The 25141-nt window shown below is 41.9% G+C and overlaps 3 protein-coding genes across 5 annotated transcripts; all 3 read left to right on the top strand.

Moving 5' to 3' along the window:
• Positions 1-564: 564 nt before the first annotated feature.
• LOC1272631 (cholesterol transporter ABCA5) lies at positions 565-10091 on the top strand. 3 transcript variants are annotated; one of them, XM_061660284.1, is made up of 10 exons: positions 565-680; positions 1687-2838; positions 2922-3108; positions 3177-6338; positions 6420-6606; positions 6689-6963; positions 7035-7190; positions 7286-7956; positions 8028-8362; positions 8439-10091. In XM_061660284.1, exons 2-10 carry the CDS (start codon positions 1937-1939, stop codon positions 8543-8545), a joined length of 5982 nt encoding a protein of 1993 aa, XP_061516268.1. In that variant the 5' UTR covers positions 565-680; positions 1687-1936; the 3' UTR covers positions 8546-10091. The 3 variants fall into 3 exon arrangements, with proteins under 3 accessions (XP_061516268.1, XP_061516267.1, XP_061516269.1); XM_061660283.1 differs by having other exon boundaries at positions 565-1064; XM_061660285.1 differs by lacking the exons at positions 8028-8362; positions 8439-10091 and having other exon boundaries at positions 565-1064; positions 7288-7429.
• A 254-nt stretch (positions 10092-10345) lies between these two features.
• LOC1272633 (uncharacterized) lies at positions 10346-12857 on the top strand. The gene is made up of 3 exons (XM_311533.5): positions 10346-11563; positions 11633-12053; positions 12137-12857. Exons 1-3 carry the CDS (start codon positions 10717-10719, stop codon positions 12732-12734), a joined length of 1866 nt encoding a protein of 621 aa, XP_311533.4. The 5' UTR covers positions 10346-10716; the 3' UTR covers positions 12735-12857.
• Positions 12858-14395: 1538 nt separating this feature from the next.
• LOC1272634 (cytochrome P450 4c3) lies at positions 14396-24918 on the top strand. Its single transcript, XM_559040.4, has 5 exons — positions 14396-14872; positions 22206-22321; positions 22405-22684; positions 22932-23001; positions 23081-24918. The coding sequence occupies exons 1-5, from the start codon at positions 14665-14667 to the stop codon at positions 23997-23999; spliced, it is 1593 nt and encodes a 530-aa protein (XP_559040.4). The 5' UTR covers positions 14396-14664; the 3' UTR covers positions 24000-24918.
• Positions 24919-25141: the final 223 nt, after the last annotated feature.

The raw sequence follows: 25141 nt of genomic DNA, 5'->3' as shown, positions 1-25141 counted from the left end.
GGCGGCGACAACGGCGCGACCACCAAAATGTATTCAAAATTATACTAAAGCTTTAATGCGCACGCATGCGTCATACTACCATCGTTCCAGTGAGGATAAACATCCGGTGCAAGAATGGAAATTCACGTTTCTACAATAATACATTGGAATATAATTTTTATAATAATATTTTTCATGTAGTAATGTCTTACCGTTACGAAACTGTACGGAAACAGTTTAGTAAACGTTTTGTAATAGTTTTTTTAATAATCTATAAAACATGTAATTTACATTTTACAATCATTTCAAAGAATGTATGGGATGGTCGTTTTATGGTTTGGTACAATTTGCTGCACCATCTTGAGCTTGTAGATTCAGTGCGAATTGAATATTACGACGAATTTTCGGTTACAATTTCTTCCGTGGAAAACCACAAACGATTGCAAAACTCTGTTTAAATTTCCCCACCAGAGAACGCTAGTGAGAATTCTCGGGCACCGTTTGACACCGCAATGATAGAAAAGGAGGAGGCTCGGAAAATTGAAAACCTGGTAGGGGGGGGGGGGGGGGGGGGTAATGGTGTACTGTCATTGTGTGTCCTGAGAAGAAAAGCTATCGGCAGTGAAAATGTCCTGTACGCGAGTGATTCGTGATGTGGGATGTGTTTTCTAGTTAGTTTGGCGTCGGGAAGGTTTCCTGCAGTGAGTGTTTCATTCGATCATCATCATCTCCGGTTCAACGAATGCCAACGGGGGGTCGCGCTGTTTTCCGACATTTAAGCGAAGAAAACTTCCGACGAAAAATTTGCAATACTGCAGGTCACCAAAAGAGCATCGCTCGCTAGCAGTGGAAAAGAGTGAATCAATTATATTCTAATGTCAGTCTCAGGCCATTACGGGTGCAGAATAGTAAATGAACATGCACACATTAAAATTGGAGCTGAAGTAGCTATAGTGAGACAGGTGCACTTCGGCCGATAAGAAAATCAACATTTTTTGTGATTCTTTGTACCAGCTAACGAAATAATCGTTAAGCTTGCATTCCTATTCTGCGCGCACGCAGCACGTAGCAGACCCAACGAATTGGTGAGTTTTTAGTGGTACAATTACTAGAAACGACATTAAATAAGCTCCATTTCCTTGGTGGTGCACCGTGCAATAAGATAGACATGGTTGAAAATTCATTTGCCGTGGGCGCGTTTGAGACATCCGGAAGTGTTTGACACTTAGCGAAAAATCGATAATTTTTTCAATCATCCCATCATCGGCAAAGCAATGTCAAGATAGTTGTTGGGGAGGGCACGAAGGAGCCTCACCGGGTGTGAATGGTGAAAGGGAGGCTTGCATTGGGCGCGTCTGTGTATGTGTGAAGTGCGAAAAATTATAGTACAGTACCGGTTGCGTTGGCGGGCAATAAGTGTATGGGATGGGAAATTTTATGGCAACCACGCGAAGCGGACGACTAACCGCGTGGTAAAGTGTAAACAAATGGCACGTGGATTGTTTGTTATTTATCTAAGAATGCTTTGCATTTTTTTTAGTTTAGTATGATTTGGGACGTTTGTGTATGATACGAAAGCAGTGCATTAAAATAAACGCAGGGCCATTCTGCGTATATTTATAGATGCTTGTACAACCTAGGAATCTAGCATTTTCATATCTTCATAATCTTCATGTCTTCATTTTTTTTACTTTCTTTCTTTCAAAGTGCGTAATCGAGCGAGGCAAGAACATGGAAGCAGCAGTATTGTAAGACACAGTAATTTCAAACCACGGCAACCCATTATCATACGTCATCCGTAGCGAATATCATCGCCGTGTCTCCACATTTCCCAAAAGACCAGCTGCTACTTCAACAGTATTACAACGAGAACGAGAAGCAATCGTCGTAGACAAACGTACCCCTTTTTTCATACCACTCATCGTAACTGTGTGCCGAGCATACAACCCACTCAGCTATGGGAAAGGAACTAATGAACAGTAGCAATTTCTGTCAGCAGCTTGGCGCAACGTTGGTTCGTAATTTCAAACTGAAAATCAGAGACTCGCGAAAAACGATAGCGGAAGTATTCCTGCCCCTCTACACACTGGGTACGCTGATTGTGCTGAAAATTCTCATACCGAATCCAAATTTTCCCGCTATCACGGAGCCGCGTGGTGCAGCAACACTGTTCGAACATTTTCAACACCATAAAGCCCATACCATTGCCGTGCTACCGCAGCCAAACTCGTCTACTACGATTCCCTTTCTGAGTGAGGTGAACGAGCTATGGATGTCGAATCGACGGCACCAACCGGGCATACATCCTATCAAGTGGATGGTGTACGAAACGCCGGAAGAATTGCTAGCAGCCTACTGGCGCGACCCGAGCAAGATGCCCTTGGCGCTGATATTCCACTCGGATGACCCGCTGTTCGGTCCGTTGAGGTACGAAATACGCACGAATCCATCGTTTTTCGTGACACCCTCAACGACGGAGCTGTACTCCTCTCTGGTAACGTGCAGACAATCGGATAGCTACTGGTCGGCGGTAATACCGATCGAAACCGGTGATTCCTGCCCGGTGAACCAGTACTACTATTCGGGCTTTGTTGCGCTACAAACTCTGCTCGATTACACCAAGATCCGGATCGTGACGCAAAATGAAGAACTGCAGATACCTCATATTACGCTAGAGATGTTTCCCAAGGAAGCCTACACTGGCAATTGGATGGTCGCATTTAGGCTGGTCATTCCGATCTACATGGTGATGGCTTTGTCACAATTCATTACATATCTGCTGATCCTGATCGTCGGCGAGAAGGAGAACCACATAAAGGAGGGATTAAAGATTATGGGACTGAGAGATTCCGTCTTTTGGTACGTTAGTTCATGCTTTGCAACATCTATGCTTAGTTGCGCCGTTTTGTTTTAATACTGTATCGTTGCTTCGTTGCTTTCAGGTGCGGTTGGTTCATCATTTACGCGGTCTTTGTAACGTTTCTGAGCTTTGTTTCCGTAATTCTCGTGTTTTCATTGGGAGTTTTTCAGCATACCAACTACCTGCCCGTGTTTATCCTTATTCTGTTATACAGCTTTTCGGTTATTCTGATTGGCTTTATGATAACACCGTTCTTTGACAATTCGCGGGTAAGTGGGCAAGATGCTAAACTGTACTATGCTGCTGTATACTAACTGTGGAGTCTATTCTTTTCCAGACCGCTGGCATACTGGGCAATTTTGCGGTGAATATTATGTCGCTGTTGTACTTTTTGCAAGTTTTCATCGACGATACGCATACCTCGGCAGCATTATGGACAGTGTCACTTATTTCTCCAACGGGATTTGCACTAGCAATGGATAAAATACTCGTGCTCGACATATCCGGACAGGGTGTAACGCTGCACAACCTCTGGACTGGACCCGGCATCCCAATCGGTGGTTCCATCCTGATGCTCGTTGTGGATATTTTGTTGTACGCTGCACTGGCGTTCTATTTCGACTGTGTGATTCCATCAGACCATGGTACGAAGCAGAGGCCTTGCTTCTGCTTTAACCGGAACTACTGGTGCAAGAAAAAAGTGCCAAAAGTACCGCTGCTAAATGGCGAGTCGGCCAATTCGTTCAACAATGCGCTCGAGGATCAGGCACGCGATGTGGAACCCGTGTCTCGGGAGATGCGCGGAAAGGAAGCAATACGCATAGTGGATCTGTACAAGACGTTTCACTCATGTCGTAAACCGGCAGTGAATGCCGTCAACGGTATTAACCTCACCATCTACGAAGGACAGATAACGGCTATACTCGGCCATAACGGGGCAGGCAAGAGTACGCTGTTTAATATTCTTACTGGACTGACGTCACCCACTTCCGGTACAATATACATCTTCGGGTATGATGTGCGCGATCCCAACGATATGACCATGATCCGGCGCATGACGGGAGTGTGCCCGCAGCACGACATACTGTTCGAAACGCTTACGCCCAAAGAGCACTTGTACTTCTTCGCGGCCGTCCGCGGTATTCCGCCATCACTGGTTGACAGTGAAGTGAAAAAAACGCTGCGTGATATCGACTTGTTCGATACGGCAGAGACGAGAGTGAAGCATCTGAGCGGTGGTCAGAAACGGAAGCTTTCCGTCGGCATAGCCATCATTGGTGATCCCAAAATTATCATTCTAGACGAACCTACGGCCGGTGTCGATCCGTACTCGCGGCGGCACATGTGGTCGATTCTGCAAAATCGCAAGCACGGCAAGGTGATCCTTCTGACGACGCACTTTATGGATGAAGCAGACATTCTGGCAGAGCGAAAGGCCGTAGTCTCCCGCGGGCGACTGCGTTGCTGCGGATCGTCCCTCTTTCTGAAGAACAAGTTCGGCATCGGTTATCATTTGACGCTGGTGTTGGATACCAATGCCTGTGAAACGTCCATCACGAAGCTGGTCAACGATCACGTTCCGCAAGCAGAGAAAGCCCGTAGACACGGGCGTGAACTGAGCTATATCCTGCCACACGATGCGGTCAACTCGTTCGTATCCCTGTTCGATGATATCGAAAAGGAGATTAAAACTAAACGAATGATGCTTGGCATTTGCTCGTACGGGGTGTCAATGACAACGCTGGAAGAGGTGTTTCTGCACCTGGAAACGCAGCGAGAAGGTGAACAGAAGGCCGGTGCCACTGGAGAAGGCGAAGACGAGGAAGGAGAAGGTGAGGAGGACGAGGAAGATGGGCAAGCTTCAGGATACCCGGTGTCGGAAAATCTGAGTCGCAAAGTGATGAAAACTCGCGGTCTCCCCAGAAGTTTGTCGCTGCAGGAACGCAGTAACAGCTATCAGTCGTTAAAGAATGACACCAAAACCCTGCTCGACGAACAAAACACCGATAATAAAGCGTCCCTGCAGGATAATCGTATGCAGTTTGACACGATCATTCCCATCAACGGGCTTGGATCGGACGGGGTTAGTCAGGGAACGGCTGGGTCCGGAACGCACCCTGTGTCGATGGGCGGGGGTGGCGTTGGCTGTGGTCAAAACTCCACCGTTAATTCTCCACAAGTTCAACGAATTCACCGTAAGAAACATCATCGTTCCTCGCGAAATGGAGTTAGCAAAAGTACCAAGAGCGTCTACGAGGATCAGACGCAAACGCATGGCTCAGCTTCGGCAGTGAAGCTCAATAGTCAAAATCGAACTAACTGGATGGATCTGGACGACATTCCACTTTATCCATCGAGATGGAGTACAATCGGGGCTTTGCTAAAGTTACGACTGACGATTCTTTTTCGTGATATTCAGCGGTTGTATCTGCTGATAATACTTCCGTTGGCATTCACTGCCTTGGGACTGTACTTGAACTCGATACAAGTGTTGTCTCCGATCATGCGTTCCATTTTGCTAGATAATACTACCTACGGGAGCAACATCACCAAGATCGCCATACACGATAATACGAATCCTGCGGTCTGGTCTCATGCAGCCTATCTTTACCACCATCACCATCAGCCCAAGCAGCAGAAGCGTGAATCACAGAAGCATTATGATCCGATACCACAGTTTCTGCATCAGAAACACCACCAGCAGCAACAACAGTCGAAGGAAGCGGCTCATTTGTATCGTCGCTTCCTGTCGGAATTGCACCGATCGGCTAATGTGACGGAGGATTTCAGTGGAAATTTTTCCTCGCTACTGGACATTGCCCCGCATATGGCCGCATTCAATGTGAACGTTATATCCTGGTCTAATGTATCCATCACCACTCTATACAACGATACCACTCAGCATAGCTTACCGATCATCCTGAATCTAATCAGCAACACGCTTTTGCGCGTGTATGCCGAACTTTCGCCGGCAACTATTAACTCTCAGCATCTGCTGTATCAGCGTGCCGGCGGTGGTCGGAAAGGCCCAGCACCAACGTCTAATGCGCAGTCAACGTTTGACTACCAAGACGACGCCGCGGATGGTGAAACTTTGGATGATATAGCGTTTCAACCCTTACCTTCGAGCACAAGTTTTAGCACGACCTCATCAACATCTGGTTCCGCGGCTCCAGATCGTTCTTCTAGCGACTCCATATTGCGAATTGAGCTGTGGTCCCATCCGTTTCAGCAAACTGCTCAACCGCAGGAGTTCAATATAGGCACGTTTTCGTCCGCCCTTTTTGTGGGCATGATCTTTGTACTGATTCCCGTCTCACTCGCCGTTGACATGGTGTACGATCGTGAGATGAAAGCCAAAAATCAACTGCGTGTGAATGGGCTTTCTTCGTCCTTGTACCTTTCGGCGTACTTTATCGTGCTTTCTGGCCTGATGCTAGTTATTTGTGCCGCATTGCTTGGGCTAGTGTTTATATTCGATATACCTTCATTCCGACAGGTGAGCTACGGTGGCTTTGTAATAGCATACACTTTTGGTGGTAAATGGTGTAGTATATCTGCTTCACTCTTCTTTTTCCAGCCACCGGCCCTTATTACTCTGGGAATGTTGGTGTTTCTTTACTCACCGGCAGGTATTTTGTGTTCAACGTGTTTCTCCTACTTCTTTGATCGTACTGATTCAGCACAATCGATTCTACCAAACATACTAACGTTTGTAGGATTGATTCCGTTCATATTGGTTGTGTTCCTGGATATGTTGGGTATTGGTAAGTTCGATATGCCGAAACAAATGTAAAACTGTAACCATTTCTGATTTTTTGTTATTCAACATGCTATTCCATTATTCAGAGGTGAAGGCAGCGATTGCACTACATTATGTTTTTTCCTTGATCAACCCAATGTACATACCGTACGCAACGGTATACTTCGTCGATCGGGTATATATTGCTTGTCGGCTGAGTTCCGCATGTGCAGAGCTTTCAATGGCCCACTACATGACTGAAGAGGTGATTGTGATGGCATGCGGGTGCCTTTTGCACATTCCTATTTGGGCGTTCTGTTTGCGGGTATCTGATGTGATGAAAAGTGGCGGTCGCATGCGGGACCTGTTTCATCGTTCAGCGGTAAGCTTTCGTACAGACGTGATGTATACTTAAAACAACAACAAAAATCTAACCTCGTTTTTATTTCACAGAGCGAAGAGGACGTTATGACTGAAGAGCAATGCACTGGGGAGTATGAAGATGAAGACGTTCGCAACGAGCGAAGTCGCGTGTTTCGGCTTACATCGAACCCACAGCAATCGCAACAGGAGGAAGGTCCGTTGGCTCAGCCTGTAGTGTTGGTAAAGGTAAGCAAATGGCGGTTCTTCCATTTTAGGAGAACGTGTAATCTAATTTCGACAATTTTTCTTACTTTTTTTATTTTTTATGCCAATCGTTGCAGAGCCTTCGTAAAGAGTTCTCACAGGAATCTTTGTGTGGCAACTGTTGCTGCTGTGCGGATGATGAGCTACCAAAGAAAAAGGTTTCCGTGCGAAGTCTTTCAATCGGAGTGGACGCTGGGGAGGTACTGGGTTTGCTCGGACACAATGGTGCCGGCAAAACGACCACCATGAAAATCATGACAGGTGAAACGGCTCCAACGCGTGGCACGGTGCGTGTTGCAGGTCACAGTATCACTATCAATCAAGACGACGCATTCAAGACATTGGGCTATTGTCCCCAACACGACGCTCTGTGGAAGAACGTTACTGTTCGCGAACATCTAGAATTGTATGCCCGCATCCGGGGCGTGCGTGGCAAAGATTTGAACAGATTGATATCGACGTATCTCACGGGATTGCACATAAACGAGCATGCTAATAAGCAAACCCAACACTGTTCCGGCGGTACTAGGCGTAAACTTAGCTATGCTATGGCAATGGTCGGTGCTCCCAAAGTAGTTCTACTCGATGAACCGTCAACTGGGATGGATCCGAAATCGAAAAGATTCCTGTGGGACACTATCCTTGCCAGCTTCCACGGAAAACGTTGCGCGATGCTGACGACACATTCGATGGAAGAAGCTGACGCTCTATGTTCGCGCGTAGGAATCATGGTCAAAGGAGAGCTAAGGTAGGTTTGAAATGCGACCTACTGTTTGCGCGTGAGGCGAGGTATCCATGACACTTTGTTTATATTTCCAGATGTCTCGGGTCGACGCAACACCTGAAAAATCTATACGGCGCTGGCTACACGCTTGAGATTAAGTTGAAGCACATAGAAAATGTGTATAGTGAGACACCAATCGAAAGCCAACCGAGCAGCAGCCAGGAGCAGCTGCAGCTCGACCAAAGTACGGACCACATTGCACCGGTTATCAGCAACTGCATTGACAATCGTTCGATGGCGTTGCGCAACTTTGTAACAGATCTATTTCCGAGTGCCACCTTGGAAGAGAGTTTCGCCGATCGGCTAGTATACTCGGTACCGCAACAAGCCGTCAGTTCCTTAGCTGAATGTTTTTCGAGGCTCGAAAAAGGTAAGGGAGTGTTGTTTTGTAAGCGAGAATTGTTATACCTGCACAACGTTCCTATTGTAATTGTTTCTATTTGCAGCCAAGACCGAGCTAGACATAGAGGAATACTCATTCAGCCAAACAACACTAGAACAAGTGTTCTTAAAGTTTGCCCACTACGACGAGGAAACGTCCAGTGTGCAGTAAGATCATGCCGATCTCGATCATAGATCATCAGCGCGAAAAATATCCTTTTGAATCGTCCTTCAGAAGAATCATTTGGCAAACCCCCTGCTCTATCGTGGTGCGCGTGTGTTAATAATATCACCCTTAATACCGTCACTTTGCAAATAATGATTGGAAGTGGCTGCCTGTGTGCATGTATAGGACGCCTGGTGAGCTGAAACAGCTGTCTAGGAAAGTCGCAGCAATTGAGCACGCAAAATAAAACATGTGTAGTTAATTAAAAACATAAACCTAGGGCGCGGAATACAAGCATATAGTGCATTGTGAAGAATTAAAAGAGTTCGGTTAAAGTAAAACCATTTGTGCAATAGTTTCGTGTGACAGAAGGGATATCTGAAGGAACTAAACTATACACAAAATGATTGTAATGTAATGATAAAAAAATCGAAAAAGCAGATTGGTGTTGCAGGTCAGATAAGGATAGTGAACTCGACAGTAAAACTCATTAACATAAGCATTAAAATACACTCACACAAATTAGACAGCAAAAAGAGAAAAGCGAGGGAAAAAGGTTAGTAAAATATAACAATAATTTGAAACCAAACCACTTCACAGTAAACGAAAACGGCGCTGTTTTTGTGAAGCAGCTGAAGCGTCTTCTCTGTATGCAAGTTTTTGCTGAGGAATCTTTTAGATTTAAATTGTAATTTAAAACAAACCTAGTCAAAACCTTTAAACAACAAGTAAGCGAAAACGCAAACATGCTATAGCGGGGGCAAGTGAATTAAACAATAAGTTAAGTGAGCTGATGTGCAGGAGTAAGGCAGGAAACGAAAAAGAATCTGATACAGATGTCAAAACACTGCAAACCATGACACTGGTTAAAAATGATGCATGAAACGATGTGCAATGGAATTTTAGTGCGTATGGAAGTGCTAAAAAAGAAAATTCAAAACCAATACGATGATTGCATTGGATGGGTATAATCATAACACGAAGGTTGATGCAGATGGAATTCATCTTTTGCGGAAGTTATCACATGTACGATGCAAAATCTGGACAAATGAAACAGAAACACATTTCAAAGAAATTTGACTTGAAAGCTGTGATTAAAGTTGAAAGTGTGGAAATATTGGTTTGGCAGGACAAAAAAGACACGGAAAAATAGATAAATAATAATAATGAAAATAAAACTAATGATAAATGATTAATAACTAAAATTACACACATGAATTCCTTGTCGCCAACGATGAATGCAGAGTGTCGATTGAGCGAACAGTAAGCATGAAAGGAACCGATGCGCCAACTGCTAGTGCACCGTGAACAGAACCAGAGTAGTGCTGAAGCAAACCATGAAATAAAACCAGCTAATGTTGCATCTCACCGATGCCAAACCATTATCGAAACACGAAACATGTCGAGTGAGATGTGCAGATCGATAAAAGGCATAAGCGTCACCGAAGTTAATGAAAGCTTTTCTTGAAATGTAATGAGAGTGAAGATAGGTTTAGAGAGACGTAAAGCACTTTCAAATAAATCTTCAGCAGTGAAGCTACTTGAAATAAAACCACTGCCGTTTGAATGAATTTCAGATGACGTAGGAGCCGGCAGTTACAACGCCGTGAGAACAAAGTTCTCTATTACAAAATTTCCAACCAGTAAGATGGGATCTCCCATCATTGGAAGAAAGAGAGAGAGAGAGAGAGAGATGGATGTGTGTGTGTGTGTGTGTGTCTACACTATTAAATTAAAATGGTTGGGAACTGTTCAAGCAATGTTGGAAGCACTTTCTGCTCAGCTGCTTGCGATCCTATTCAATGCCGTTCAAAGTCATCATCGGGAGCAAACCAACGCATCGCATCGGACAAGCGATGCACCAAAACCTGATTATTTCTATGAAGGAAGAAAAGAAACATTCTAAGTACTTTCAAACAAAACAATGTCTGGCCCTGTCGATGGAACTGGATTAGCAGAACGTGTATAGGTTGCACGCAAAGTACCTTCTCTTGTTCTCTTTGCAAGCAACACTCCTTGTAACATTGACGAATTCTTTACATGCTTTGTCAGTTGCAAAATGCAATGTGCTAAAAAGCGAATGTAATATTTCTTTAAAATGTAAATTTCAAAAGATTTGCTTTTTTCATAAGCTTCTTTTCTTTTGACCCTATAATAAAAACCTGTACAGCAAGTAAATGTTGTATTTCCCCAAGGTTCGTAACCTTTACAACGATCAAACCGATAATCAAGCTTCACTACTTGACGTATGGGCAGTACGAAGTCAGTCGTGCGTCGGAGAAGATCGTAGCATGGTTCGTGAAATGGTGCCGTGGCAAGTGGCTGGTATATTTGCGATACTGTTACTGCACAATGTTTGCTACAGTTTCGCACAGGACGAGCTACAAATCAAAGACTTTAATGATAACGAGTGTGGAAAACGTTTGGCCCAGCGCGAAGGGCTAGTGAAGGGTGGATATTCTACGCGCCCCGGTGACTGGCCGTGGCATGTAGCGCTCTATCAGCGGGGCATCAATAGCGATGGTTTCGAGTATGCGTGTGGTGGCAGCATTGTGCATCGGTATCTGGTGCTAACGGCGGCACACTGCGTCACGTTTGCGGCAAGCCGACGGAAAATTCCAACTGAAAATTTGCAGCTAAAGATGGGCCGGTTCAATCTGTCGAACGATGCGGAGGAGCATGCGGAAGAGTTTAGCGTGATCGAAACGATAGTGCACGTGGGCTTTCGGCCGACCACGTTCGAGAACGACATCGCCATCCTGCGGGTGGAAATTCCCATCATTTTCAATGATTACATTCAACCGGTGTGTCTTTGGAAGCGGGACGATGGGTTCGTCTTGCCGAGTGTCCACGACCAATCGGGCACGGTAGTTGGATGGGGACTTTCGGAAGAGAATCGGCTAGGCGCGGTCCTGAACGAGGCACTCATGCCGGTAGTCGATTCGCTGACGTGTTTGGCGAGCGATCGGGCATTTTTCGGAAGATTGCTGTACTCCAAAGCATTCTGCGCCGGATACAAAAATGGTATGTCACCTGGGTGGGTGTGGGCAGGACCCATGCTAACCCATTTTTGATTGCATTTTGCCTCGACAGGGACTGGAGTGTGCAATGGAGACAGTGGGGGTGGAATGTTTTTCCAGTTTCAAAACCGGTGGTATCTGAAGGGCGTGGTTTCGTTTAGCAATACTATTGATGCTACCGGAGTGTGCAATCTAAAACAATACATCGGGTTTACGGACGCTTCGCAATACATCGACTGGTTGTACGAAAATACACCAAACAGTGGAATCGACGATCCGATACTGGGACATCCCAACATCCGCCTCATCAACCAGGGGAACTGTGGACGGAACGAGCATATATACGAGTTCGGTGAGGATCGTAAACCCATCTTTAAGCAATATCCTTGGATGGTGACACTGCGCCACCCGTTCGTTGATTCCGAGTACGTCCCCTGTAACGGAGTCTTGCTGAATCGAAACTACGTTCTCACGACCAATTGTGTCGATTTACAGTGAGTATGAGATACAGTGGAGGGGTCATACCATAATAATACTCCAATTTCAATCACCATGCATTTTGCGCCATTTCTGCCAGGGATGAAATCAGTGTGACACTAGGCGATTACGATACGAGCAAGACAAAGGACTGCGGCACTATAGACGGACGAGAGCAATGTGTATCCGGCGTGCAGACGGTGTCCGTGGGGCAACTATTTCGCAAAGATAATCTAGTACTAGCCCGGCTAACCGTTCCCGCTGTGATCGGTCGGCGAGATCATATTGAGTCGATCTGTCTGCCGGTCACTCCTCAGCAGCGTGAACGTCTGTACAACCGGTACATCATGACGGGCTGGAAGGAGAGTGGATCTGACGCGCGCATACTGCAACGAGCACTGCTGGAAGCAATCGACTTGAACAAGTGTCGGGCCGAATTTCAAGCATCTAGCTATGCATCCGAAGCGTCGAAGCAGATCGATAGCAGAACCATTTGCGCTCGCAATATAAACGATCCTTCCCGATCGCCGCAATGCAATGATTATCAGCCAGGATCGGCGATACAGGCCATAGAGAAGAAATCTAACCGATACTTGCTCTACGGGTTGCAGACGGGCATTAGCTACTGTTCAGTTCCAGAACAGTACATTGCTATCAGCAAGTATTTGCAATGGATCTTGGATAATATACGTGGGTAGGAAAGGCGTATCGGCTTCAGCTGGACGTAAATACTCAAAATGTAAGTAAATAAAAAGGTTAAAACGAGGTAAAATACTATTTGCCAGTTGAATCAAATTTCAATAAACAATTCCTATAAAACATGTTATTCGTGTTTGTTCATTTTGTTTAAGCAGTGTTAATCAATCCTTAGTTTTTAATATAAATATTTGAAGAAAATATAGAGAAATCAGCGCAAGCTTAAACTCAGTATACCATTCACAAATTCTAGATTGTTAAAATTTATCTTTTATGAATTTTGTTAAAGTTTCCCTGACCATCCTATAGATTTTATAAAAAAAGAAAGGTAATTAAACATACTTTGAATTTGTCCAGCGCTATCTTTACTTACTTATTTTATTAGCAACAAACTTATATTAAAGATTATATTAGAGCTTCCTTTTGATATCTTTGGTTTAGAATCAAGTGTCTGCAACCGTAACAAAGGACATCGGTTGTTTCGGTAGTGATATCGGTGGTTTGGCATTCTGTTTAGAACTTTTCACTCAAAACAAGGGCTTCTGTGCGCTGTTTTGAGCAATTTACATTAAAAATTATTCGATTGGGCTTGCGTGTATGAAAATGATAGGGAATCATTTGTTATCAAGTCGTATGGAAGACCAATCAAGATCATTTTTTGCTGCAAGACAAACCAATAGATTTTTTGCAGGAATATTTGTTGCTTGAACATTTTTGTACGCATTTACACAAACCAAACGTCATATTTAATAGGAAATACGACTCATGTACAGTTTGGGAATATATTGAAAAAAAAGTCTTATCTTCTTTGCAGCAAAATAGAGCAAATGAACATGCAACCGCAAGCACAAAATGCATATAGTACAGCTACTCTATAATAGATGGCGCCACTACAAAAGAAGTCGATCAGCAAACCCCCTTTGCGATAGGAACCAGTACCCTCCTATTATCAATTTACTTTTCTGGTTTTCATTTTTCTCTGCTTCAACGTAATATGTATAAAGGACACAATTCCTTCGATTTGTTGCTGCTTTTGTATTTACCAAAAACAAGTAATTACGTTAGGAGTAGAAGTTGATTATAAATAAATCGGTGCAAATGCAACTTACCAACGAATACACGAAATAAAACAGGACAATTTTAACTTTTTTATCATCTTTTATCAGCTTTTGTTTGCAGCCAGGATTTGCCAACCGTTAGCAACATCCTCATTTAATTATTACTGTAGCTAAGCTGTGCATCGATAATGAAAGCTGTGGGTAATTATGCATGATACAGAAGTTGTGTCTTTCTCTCTGCTGGTGTAATTGTGTCCAGAGCTTGATTAAATAAAACCAATTTCTAAAACTTGTTTATACCATGAGAGATCTATCCAATTTCAAGGAAACCAAAAAGTGTACCAAACAATCCTTATCATTGTAGGTGAGATATTTTTTTCTGCCCTATCTCTGTATTTCTCTCTCTCTCTCTCTCTCTCTCTCTCTCTCTCTCTCTCTCTCTCTCTCTCTCTCTCTCTCACACACACACACACACACACAATTATACATTATCCATTGAGCAGCTTCGTTTGCTTATACCATTTTCACCCATTTCTCAAATAATAATAATGCTGCTCACCCGATGGTCATGCTCACGATTCCGCTGTCGTATACTACCGCGAGTGCGCCAATGGTGCTGAAGCAAGAGGCAACGCCAATATAAAGGCAACGACGAGATGCTGAGCAACGTTTAGTACGATTAAGACAGTGAGCTGAAGAGGAGAGTTTAAAGTGGATGCTGGACAAGTCCTTCCCCAAATGTATATTCAGTGCGAAAGGATCAATTGAATGTATAGTGTGAATGGTGTAAATGATTTATTTGACTGTTTGAAAAGGCTCTATAAAAGAAAATAATAGCATTTTCTGTTAACGGAAGCACATCAATATTGTAGCGATGAGTTCGATCTTGTGGAGTGATCTCGTGCCAAATGCACTTCAGCTATTGTCCCCGACTGCTTGGATAGTGATGCTGACAGTAGCAGCTTCCACCGTTATCTTCTACCGTCAGCGAGCGGAGGTCGCCAAACACATCAATCGTATTCCAGGCCCTCCTGCGTTACCTTTGCTGGGTAACAGTTTGCAATGGTTGGTTGATCGCGATGGTAAGCAAATTAGCGTGAGTTGTAACTGCCTATCGGTGCCACCGCCAGAATGCGCAGAAAAACTGAAGAATGAATTGGTTGGCATGGTGTTGTGAATTATGCAAAATAGATTGATGTGTGGGAGGAATAACGCAGTCTGAGAATCATAACAAAAAAAATCCCATTGTCCCTTATTATTCGCTTTGGTTTGTCATCGTAGGTAAATAGAGCAAAAAACTTAGTTTATTCTACAGTCTACGTAAACATTACGATAACAGGATGTAAGATTCTTTCGCGAAACCTTGTACGCTAACAAATTGTTTATTTTATTAATTTTCAATGCTGGTGGTACGTGAAGAATTTTGTATACCCAAAGTGAAGCATCATTATTATGTAACTGCGAAAATGAACAACAAAACTGCAGGTGGTGAGGTTTTTTTATACATCCTTCCCCAAACAACGCAAAACATACATTCACAACATGTTAGAAAAAATAATCGCCCTTTTTTCAAAGACGTTTAGGAGCAAATAAATCATCATGATTTATAGAATAGTATGCAAATAGCTTCAGCTACAAGTAAAAAGATAAAGCTTCGTCTAATTCAAACCTCTCGTTCACAGTGAATAAATGAATCTTAAAAAAGAGGCAATAATTTGGCTGGCCCAACCAAGTGGTAAAACATTTTCTCATACGTTTCACCTGCGTGATAAAGCATCATGGGAGGAAGTGCGTCCATCAGGTGTGACTAATGATGATCGGCACCTTTCAGGCTGCATCGGCCTAAGCCTTACGAAACAAGTTGATGATCCCATTATTTAACTAATGCCTAATGAGATCACTAACGAGGAGGTTCTTTCAACAGAAAAAAATAAAACCAATAACGTCACCTTGCTGAAATACTGAAATTACGACGCAGTGTTTGGTGCAACAACAACAAAAAAGAAAATAACTTTCTGCGAGTTGTGTGGCAATGTTAAGCTAATAATTACACTAGCAAAATGTACTTGATATTGTTGACAAATCTTTACAAATCAAGTTTTCGTTGTTTCATCAAATAGTATCAAACAGCCAGTGGTTTGGATCACTAAAACCAGTACTGCAATTAAAGAACCAATGCAATGCAATGCTGGCAGTGCAATGATTACTCCAATCCTTCCTGTTAAGTGCAACGCCATGAGGATTTTGCTCGGTCAGGGGCATTAAATTCATCAGGACCTTGAAAAATTGTTGAGATTGCCCGCTTCGCAAAATACTACTGTTACCCGATGGATCAACGATCTTGGGACCCGTTACCCGATTGCTTTGATGATAAAGCTTCCTTCCTACCAACGACACAACCCTACCAGCCATAAACTTGTGTACACCATGTGCGCAAAATTGCGTCGCAGCCATATGCGTACAGCAGTGATCGCCTGGTCGTGGTTCCAGTTAAAAGTATAAATGTTAAAAATCTGGTAAAGCCGCCCAGCTCATAAACTGAGACACCAGCAATCAAATGTACCAAGGTAAAACAGGCGTAGACCCCTTCGATATGTTGTGCGACTCGTTCACTCCTTCATTCTCTTATCGTATCCCACTTTATCATTTCTCACATATCTTCCAATGATAACCGACAATTTAAGTTGTTCCAAATGTATAGTTAGATGCATGTTATGTTGTTTACAATAGAGCCATACAAAAGTGTTTTACAACAATTGTTCGCATTACAGAAGCATTTGCATTCTGGCGGTGAGGTAAGGATAGCGGGAGGCAGTGAATGAAAGGAAGCAAAAGCCGATTATGTTTTTTACATTATTGCACAAGGTGTAAAGTGAAAGGACCTGTAATGATTTTTGTTTGGGGATTTCTTGAGATTCAGGGTGATGCCGTAGTAATCATCAATTGTGGATGGTACACAGCTTTCATGTGCGCTTGTAACGGTTATTTGGTATTAAACTAACCGAATGGTCAAACAGCCCCATTCAGCCCTTTAACGTTCAGGTGCAAGAAAGGTAACTCCGTATAAATACTTGCCAATGTAATGTTTAAGGTATATTACTCATAACTGCTGTAACTTCCGTTATGAATAATGAATAAACAAGTGTGTTTATGTGTGCAGCAGTAAGTGTTGCACGACCTTGAGCTTTGGGAGATTAAAGCACACTGGCAAGGTTATTTTGCCTCAGAGCATTGCCTCACAGCTTCGGTGTTGGGCCATCCTGGTCCAATGAAAGTGAGATGCGAGCCAAAATCATGATGCGGTGAAAAGGTGGTATCTGCATTCATTTATACGAAATTTACAATTAACACATTTATCTGAGTTTACATGCTCATTTCGTTTCAGTATATGTGGAAATTAATTACTTTACATAGCTGAAACCAACACATAGCTGAAGTCCTTGTACATATGAAAACATATTTCAACTAAAATAGAAGCTACTAGCTCAATCTATTGTAGAACGGGTAATATTCACAAAGCTTTTGAACAAAATTATTCTAGATTATTTCTGTTCATCACAATTGCGGTCTGTCAAAAAAACTATCGAGTGTGAATCCACTAGTACGCAATCGAATCCTTACCAGTGAGTTCCGACTTTATTGCAAGAGACAAGTAACACTTTTGACTAATTTCACAAACGAAACTATGGCCAAACTTAACTTGATCCTGAATGAATTCTCATAATTAAATTGAAAGTTTACATACTATAGAGCTCGAGACAACGAGTACATTTGATTATATAAAAAGTTATTTAAAGAGACTTTGGTCCTTAAGAACTCTTTCGTCACTAAATTTGTATTACATACAGTCAGTCCAAAAAGTAATCATCTAGCTGAATATTTTACAGTAAAAGGTATATTATGGCCGCAACAGGCATGGGATACTAAAAGTGATGATGAGGTTTGACAAGGGGACCATCAATGCACACGTATTGCTAAAAAATAAGCATTACAATAGTGCAATAACAACTAAATTATTTAAAAAACTAAAACAGTCGTATTTGTCTATCAGGTTTTTGGCGTAATATGCGTTAGACAACAAAGGTTAAAAATGTCAAAAAATGTCATGATCTTGTTTATTATTGACAACTATTACAACTATAACAAGACATGTTCCAATTAATCTCTGTTAGAAAGATTGCATTTCCGGACCACGTGGATAAGTTCCTTTGAAAAAACTGATATCACATTGAGAGTCTATTATACTGTTTTCATCGTTTGGTTTCGGTTGGTTTGGTGTTTTGGGCAAATTACAATGCTATGTATGTTCTCCCGCTCTACTAACCTTGAAGCATGTGGTACTGTTTAAGCACAATTTCTCCGAACTGGTACTCAAAGTACATAAAACATGGAAGAATATATTTCAGGATCTTGTTTCCTTTCTATTTGACTCATTTTTCTAGCTCACCTTTCCTCACTGAGCCCCAGTATCATGATACGATCGTGCTACCATTATGCGAGATTATGCTGCTGCATCTTAATAGACTATTTTCTTTTTACTGGACGGCGGCGGTATCACCTTGACGAGTTATAATTGTTTCAATATGTTAGTAGAGCCTAATTTCAAATGAATTCATTAATTATTTGATGCTGATTACCAGATTTGGCCACATTCGTCGGATGGTATTATCTAAACAAAACATTTTTGTAACAACTCATGCGTTCAAGTCATAACATGACCAGATACATTGAATTGAAACATGACCCATCAACCAAATGTGACCCATAACTTTTCCTGATCTTATTAGCCATCATAAAATGCACTGATTCCTGGGTTATATTTGATTTTGTGGACATTAAACCGCTTCTTTCGTTAGATAAATGGTAAAGAATGGCTGCTTAGTTGACAGTTTGACACAAAATTAGTGTCAGAAAAATGGCCAAACGCTGATCAAATGAAGGAATGAGGCCTCCCACATGTTTTGTAACCTTTAAAAATGGGTAGGATAGGTTATGCATAGGATTAAGATACGATTTTCGCCATCATGTTCCATTCCTTCAACTTCCCCGCCTTTAGTGTCTCTCTGACCGCTCGAAGTGCAATTGAAACAACAGAAATGATTGATAATAATAAATTTAATGCATGTTCATTAGTAGTATTTGGCCAGCGTAAATGAGTAAAAAGCTAGATAGACGAATATTTTTTGCGCGCCAATCAAACAACTGTTTTTAGTTTTTAAAATAATTTAGTTGTTATTGCAACCATTAAAAGTTTTTTTTTACCAATACATGGGTATTGATGATTCCTCATCAAAACACATGAATTGCTTAAACCTCATCATTACTTTTACCACCTTATGTCTATTGCGGCCAAAATTCGACTTTTTCTGTAAAATATCCAGCTAAACGAATACTTTTTGAACTGACTGTATACAGTGGCGACCACCCAAAGTCGGACACCTCATATTTTCACCTATTATGTGACTTTGCGGCACCCTAGCCCACTTATCGGGGAAACTTTTTTCACCCATCGGTGAGAACACTCTTTAGCTATGTCACTGCAAATCAGACCGATATCGTTTAAAATCCCGGAACTCCATTCATAAATGTGATAAAACATATGAAATTTATGCGGTCCACTGAAAACCGGACAGTCTTCATTTCATAGCAAAATGACCATGTAGCACGCCAATATTGTCCTATATGGTTCTAAAATCATTTGATATCAGTCATTAAAGGTCAATCGACTAGTTTGGGTGGTCATCAGCGTATTAAATAACCTGGTCATGAGCTCTATGGCATTAATCAGCCAAATAGCGTTTCTGCAAGGTTCCAACAGTAGTAGTATAGTAATTTTAAAGATAAAGTTAATGTTTTTCATAATTTAAGAGGTTCTTAATCTTTTAAAAGTATCAAGAATGAAGGAGAAGTCAAAATTTACTACATTTTTAATTATTTTTGTACAATAATTACTTATCCGGCGCTACAACCGCTTTGCGGTCTTGGCCTGCCTAGAATAATTACTGCTTCGAATTGATTGACCATTTTTGTTTCTGGCTTGGTTATTGAGCATGTTTCAACATGTTGATAACATGCATTTTATCCATATTTGGCAAGGTAATGATTAAGACTTCGTGCCATAAGCGCTCATTCATCTCCATAACTTTGTAGATGCATTGCCTTGCAGATTCAAGAGTTTCAAGTTTTTCATATATTTAATGTGAACCTTCCTTTCGTAAATCAATATGCTACACTGATTTGCTCCTCATCGAAATATTAATTTAGTGCTATCTCCTATCTTTAATAGACTACTTTCATATTATTAGATTAGATTAGACAATTTTAGGGTCTGGTACTACATAGACTATGACCCTTGTTACTTAGATTCCATATGTTAAGCTCTGCGTGATCAAATGGAAGTTAAAAGATTCGAAATGAGAATTGAATTGTCTACACATTGTCAATAGAGGGTCGTTGTATGAGGCTAAAGTTCCTCTATACTCATTTTGTAGAAATGCACGTTGTCTATGCGTTCTGGCTGATACGTATATGGGGATATTTTTTAGCAACTCAGGCGCGTCAATCTCATGTTTCAGCAGCTTGGCTTCAAACACACTTTGTGCAACTTTTCAGCACAAAGTTCGGATGTTCTAGAGATTGCAGTTCAAGCAACAAACACCGCGTGCGGTAATCAGGCATATTAAAATTTCCCCTCCAAGGGAGGCAACGAACCGCGACTCTAGTAAACCTACGTTGCACCGATTCAATTTTCGCACAGAGCCCTATAGTTTGAGGACACCACGCTATACAGCTGAACTCAAGGATGGATCGGACTAGACAATTATACAATGACTTTAAACACAAAGAATCTTGTGTGTATCTTTTTAACAAAAATCATCATTACTTCTACCGACCCATGCTTATTGCTGCCATAATTCGCCTTTTTCTGTAAGTTATTAAGGTAGACGAATACTTTTTGGGCTCACTGTATGGAGATTTGCATCCAGCTATGGGGCGCTCGGTTGTAGCGCTGTAGAAATTAAACTTAGTTTTTTTTTTAAATAACCTTGGCAACTAAACAACAGTGGCACCACACTGGTGGAACTTCAATTGCATTCATATCAACTATTGAATTTGTGCTTTATAGCTCGCAGGTTTTTCAAACCAAAAAATTTGAAATTCTGCGTAAAGAGCCATGAGATTTTTTGGTAAACCTGATTTTCTAAACAAACGCATGCTTTTTAATCACACTGTCAACCAACTATCGAGCGTTGGGCTGAGGCCAGACACACTGTAAAACCACCGTAACGAAAAAATGTACAGGTGTTATGTAACGCTTCGTAGCGCTTCGTTTTTCGGTTGACCAATTTCGTTCAACCAATTGTCGCAGCGAAATCCAAACGTTTGTTTAGTTCTAGTATTTTTTTGTATTGTTTTTTTTTTTGTCACATTTGGGCTCAACAATTCACAGCTTTTTTGTAATTGACATTGAAAAGCATTATTTTTCGGTTATCATATCGTTTTCGATGCGGTGGTTTTTCGGTGTGTCTGACCATGGCCTTCAATTAAAAATCATGGCAGTTAAAAGCGTTAAACTATTAAATTCCGACTGTACACACCATCAAATAGCGGTTAAGAGGTTTCCATAGAAATGTGTCAAGCCTACTGCCATTTCTACTGCCCGTCTCGATTGATTTTTCATGCCATACTTTCAAAAACACCAAGATTATTTAGAGTTGAATTTCAATGCTCTTCTACTTTTAAACTGTGAATAAATTTCAAAATAATATTTTTTTTCTTTTTTCCGTTTTGCTGTTATCATTGTTAATAGCGATCTTTGTGGGTAGCGATGGCCTAAACATGTAAATATTATGAATAATTCTGCTTACCCCGCAACCGTAAAGCGTATACTGCATCCCCAGAAAATCCTTCAATTAATGATTTCAATTGAATAATTAGTTGCCGTCTAGCTTCACACTCGGTTGAATAGTGAAGTTGTCCAGTTGCTAGAACATACTCTTTTAAGCGGTGAGGGCTGCTTGAGACACTTCCTTAGGCAACAATAATCCGAATGGTATTCCGGTGTGTCTATTTGGAGGTTATGGAAAGATCTTGCTAGCCACTTGGCAGATGGTTTGGGGCGTTGAAAAACCATAAATCAACATGAACTATAACTCAAACCATGCAATGAAGAAAACCAATGCTTTGTGGTTCCTGTTGCCAGCATACATTTCATTCCTACATTCATAAAAAGCATACATTTCATTCCTATCCTTAATTTATGAGCAATTTTTGATATCAAGGTACTTTTATCACTGATTTTTTTGGATATGTACTTAAGGTTAATACACTGTCTGAAATATCGGGGAGTTACAACTTTAAGAAAACATAACAACAATATATTCAATTAAACAACACATTGTTTCTTGTTTGCAGAAATGTTCAGTACCATCAATGGCGCAAGGTTACTGTACGGACGGAGGCAAGGATTTAATCGTGTCTGGGCCGGACTGAAGCCCTACATTCTCATTTCGAAAGCTACTGCCGCTGAGGTATTGCACAATCTTCTGCTATCTTTATATGCCTTTCGTACAATGTTCTCTGTGTAAAAGTGTGTTTTTCTTACTGTTAATAGAGAATTCTCTCTAGCTCCAAGAACATTGAAAAGGGTCGCGATTATGATCTGCTTAAACCGTGGATTGGTACCGGTCTGCTTACGAGTCATGCCGCCAAATGGCATCAGCGTCGTAAGATGCTGACACCTACGTTTCATTTTAAAATACTGGCGAACTTTGTTGAGGTTATGAACAAGCAAAGCTATGTTCTGGTTCGGCAGCTGGAAAAACAGCTTAACAACACCGAAGGGTTTGATTGTACGATCTATGCTACGCTAACTTCGCTGGATATTATTTGCGGTAAGAATAAATAACTAACGCAGGTTTTACTATCTACAATCATGCAGTGCCCATATCATTTAAATTTGAGAGTTTTTATGATTTTAGGACATATTAAATATATATAATTTATATAATTTGATCCAAAATTATCTAAACCTTCAATGTTTCTTTATATACCTAATTTTTAAAAGCTATGTTATAAAGTTTTAAGTTTTAAACAACACTTCTAATTGGTTTCGTTACCTACTATTGTTTTCGTTGATAGAAACGGCCATGGGCTATCCCATACACGCGTTGGAAAAGTCCGATTCGGAATACGTGAAGGCACATGAGAAGTATACATCTTCACGCTTTAGTTTCTAAACAAAAAAAGGACCCTCTCTAAAATGCTACATATTTCTGTCTATTTTGTAGGATATCGGAAATTATTCTAGAACGGTTACAGAAGTTTTGGCTGCGTTCTGATTTTATATTCCGCTTCACAAAAGCTTACACCGAGCACGAGCATTGTTTGAAAATCCTGCACGATTTTGCTTACAGCATGATCCAAAAGCGCCGTGAAATGTATCGACAGCGAAAGCAGTCAATGCTGTCGGAAACTGGATCCGCTGATAATGCACCACACAGCGAGGAGGCGCATGGTCAGAGAAAACAGCTTGCTTTCTTAGATTTATTGCTCGAGCTGTCGGAAGATGGCCAGCTGCTATCCGATGCAGACATACGCGAAGAGGTGGACACTTTCATACTGGGTGGACACGATACGACGGCCACTGCACTGGCGTGGATGTTGTACTTGCTCGGCACGGACCAAACCATCCAGGAGCGCGTCTTCCTGGAGATAGACGGCATCATGGGTGGAGATAGGGAGCGCCATCCAACGATGGCAGAGCTGTCCGAGATGAGATATTTGGAGTGCTGCATCAAGGAAAGCTTGCGACTGTTCCCCAGCATTCCCATCCTATCGCGCACGCTCACTACGGGGGTGGACATCGAAGGACATCACATACCGAGTGGAACGAACGCCGTGATCATGCTCTACCAATTGCACCGAGACCCACAGTACTTTCCCAATCCGGAGAAGTTTTATCCGGATCGTTTCCTGCCCGAAAACAGCACCAATCGTCATCCCTACTCGTATATTCCGTTCAGTGCCGGGCCACGGAACTGCATTGGACAGAAGTTTGGTGCACTTGAGGAGAAGGCGGTGATATCGGCGGTGGTGAGAAACTACAAAATCGAATCAGTCCACCGTCGGGAAGATCTGATACTGTACGGCGATTTGGTTATGCGTACCAAAGGCGGTCTTAAGATACGCATCCAAAGAAGAATATAGTAAGAAAAAAATGCCTACAACTTACAGCATATTTAATCGAGATTAAATATGAATCGAAACGCAAAACGGCAATAACTCCAACATTCAAGAAATATTATTATTTCACCACTTCACTTGTATGTATAATACGGACGTCACACGAGGCGTAAACTCAAAAAGTTTACGCTTGATTTGTATGGGAGAGCGTAAACTTCCTGTCAAAAGATTTCAGGGTTGCATGGCTGAAATCCAGTTTACGCCAAAGTTTACGCTTCGTGTGACGTCCGTATAATACAGTAGGTGACCGCTAACTGAGAGGTAAACAAGCTCCAGTTAACGAACAATGTTCGCTAACTGGAGTGACGTTTCTATGGGTTGATTGTTTTGATCGGTGTTGACTAGAATAAACATACCAAACTTTTTTTTCATTTATATTGATATAAAGTATAGTAATTCGTGTAATAACATAAACTAATAGCAAACGTAGGCAAGAAACCCTAAATTTGTTTGAAAAATGCACATTTGCGACAAATTTCTCTTCATGAGATTCCGGATGTTTCATGTTTTGACGTTTAAGTATTCGTTAACTGAGAATCACTCCAGTTAGCGAACCTCCAGTTAAAAAGCACTCCAGTTAAAACACATCCAGTTAGCGGTCACCTACTGTACTGTTTCGTTTTATATAAAACAATAAAAGGGTAGGCGATTACCGTGTGTTGTGCACACTGTCGGCGTGATTAAAACAGTGGCTCTCAAACCTTTTTCAACCAGCGCCTACTTTTCCTTCATTATTGATGCTAGCGCTCATGCATCGAGTATTAGGAGCTTCCTGTAGCTGTTAATCAGGGGTGGGAGAGGCTGTTTTCCCATACTTCACTATCCACACTGATAGAATACGTTCAACACGTTTTAAAGAATAAAGGTTTTATGAACAAAAGAACGACATCCAAATTCAAAAGTACATTCATGGAAACCGTCCGAAATAGTTACTACAAAGTATCTTCTTCTTCTTTGGCTCAACAACCGATGTCGGTCAAGGCCTGCCTGTACCCACTTGTGGGCTTGGCTTTCAGTGACTAATTGATTCCCCCCCATAGCAGGATAGTCAGTCCTACGTATGGCGGCGCGGTCTATTTGGGGATTGAACCCATGACGGTCATGTT

This window comes from Anopheles gambiae, chromosome 3 (assembly GCF_943734735.2).
Source record: "Anopheles gambiae chromosome 3, idAnoGambNW_F1_1, whole genome shotgun sequence".
NCBI classification, from domain to species: domain Eukaryota; kingdom Metazoa; phylum Arthropoda; class Insecta; order Diptera; family Culicidae; genus Anopheles; species Anopheles gambiae.
The sequence above is the reverse complement of the archived record's forward strand: the minus strand, read 5'-3'. Positions and strand labels throughout refer to the sequence as shown.

Excerpts from the sequence above, each read along its gene's own strand:
- LOC1272631 (XM_061660284.1), top strand. The coding sequence starts at position 1,937 with ATGGGAAAGGAACTAATGAACAGTAGCAATTTCTGTCAGCAGCTTGGC. Across the intron at positions 3,109-3,176 it reads CGTTCTTTGACAATTCGCGG|ACCGCTGGCATACTGGGCAA; the intron begins GTAAGTGGGCAA and ends ATTCTTTTCCAG. Across the intron at positions 6,339-6,419 it reads ATATACCTTCATTCCGACAG|CCACCGGCCCTTATTACTCT; the intron begins GTGAGCTACGGT and ends TTCTTTTTCCAG.
- LOC1272634 (XM_559040.4), top strand. The coding sequence starts at position 14,665 with ATGAGTTCGATCTTGTGGAGTGATCTCGTGCCAAATGCACTTCAGCTA. Across the intron at positions 14,873-22,205 it reads ATGGTTGGTTGATCGCGATG|AAATGTTCAGTACCATCAAT; the intron begins GTAAGCAAATTA and ends TCTTGTTTGCAG. Across the intron at positions 23,002-23,080 it reads TACGTGAAGGCACATGAGAA|GATATCGGAAATTATTCTAG; the intron begins GTATACATCTTC and ends TCTATTTTGTAG.
- LOC1272633 (XM_311533.5), top strand. The coding sequence starts at position 10,717 with ATGTTGTATTTCCCCAAGGTTCGTAACCTTTACAACGATCAAACCGAT. Across the intron at positions 11,564-11,632 it reads CTGCGCCGGATACAAAAATG|GGACTGGAGTGTGCAATGGA; the intron begins GTATGTCACCTG and ends TTGCCTCGACAG. Across the intron at positions 12,054-12,136 it reads ACCAATTGTGTCGATTTACA|GGATGAAATCAGTGTGACAC; the intron begins GTGAGTATGAGA and ends CATTTCTGCCAG.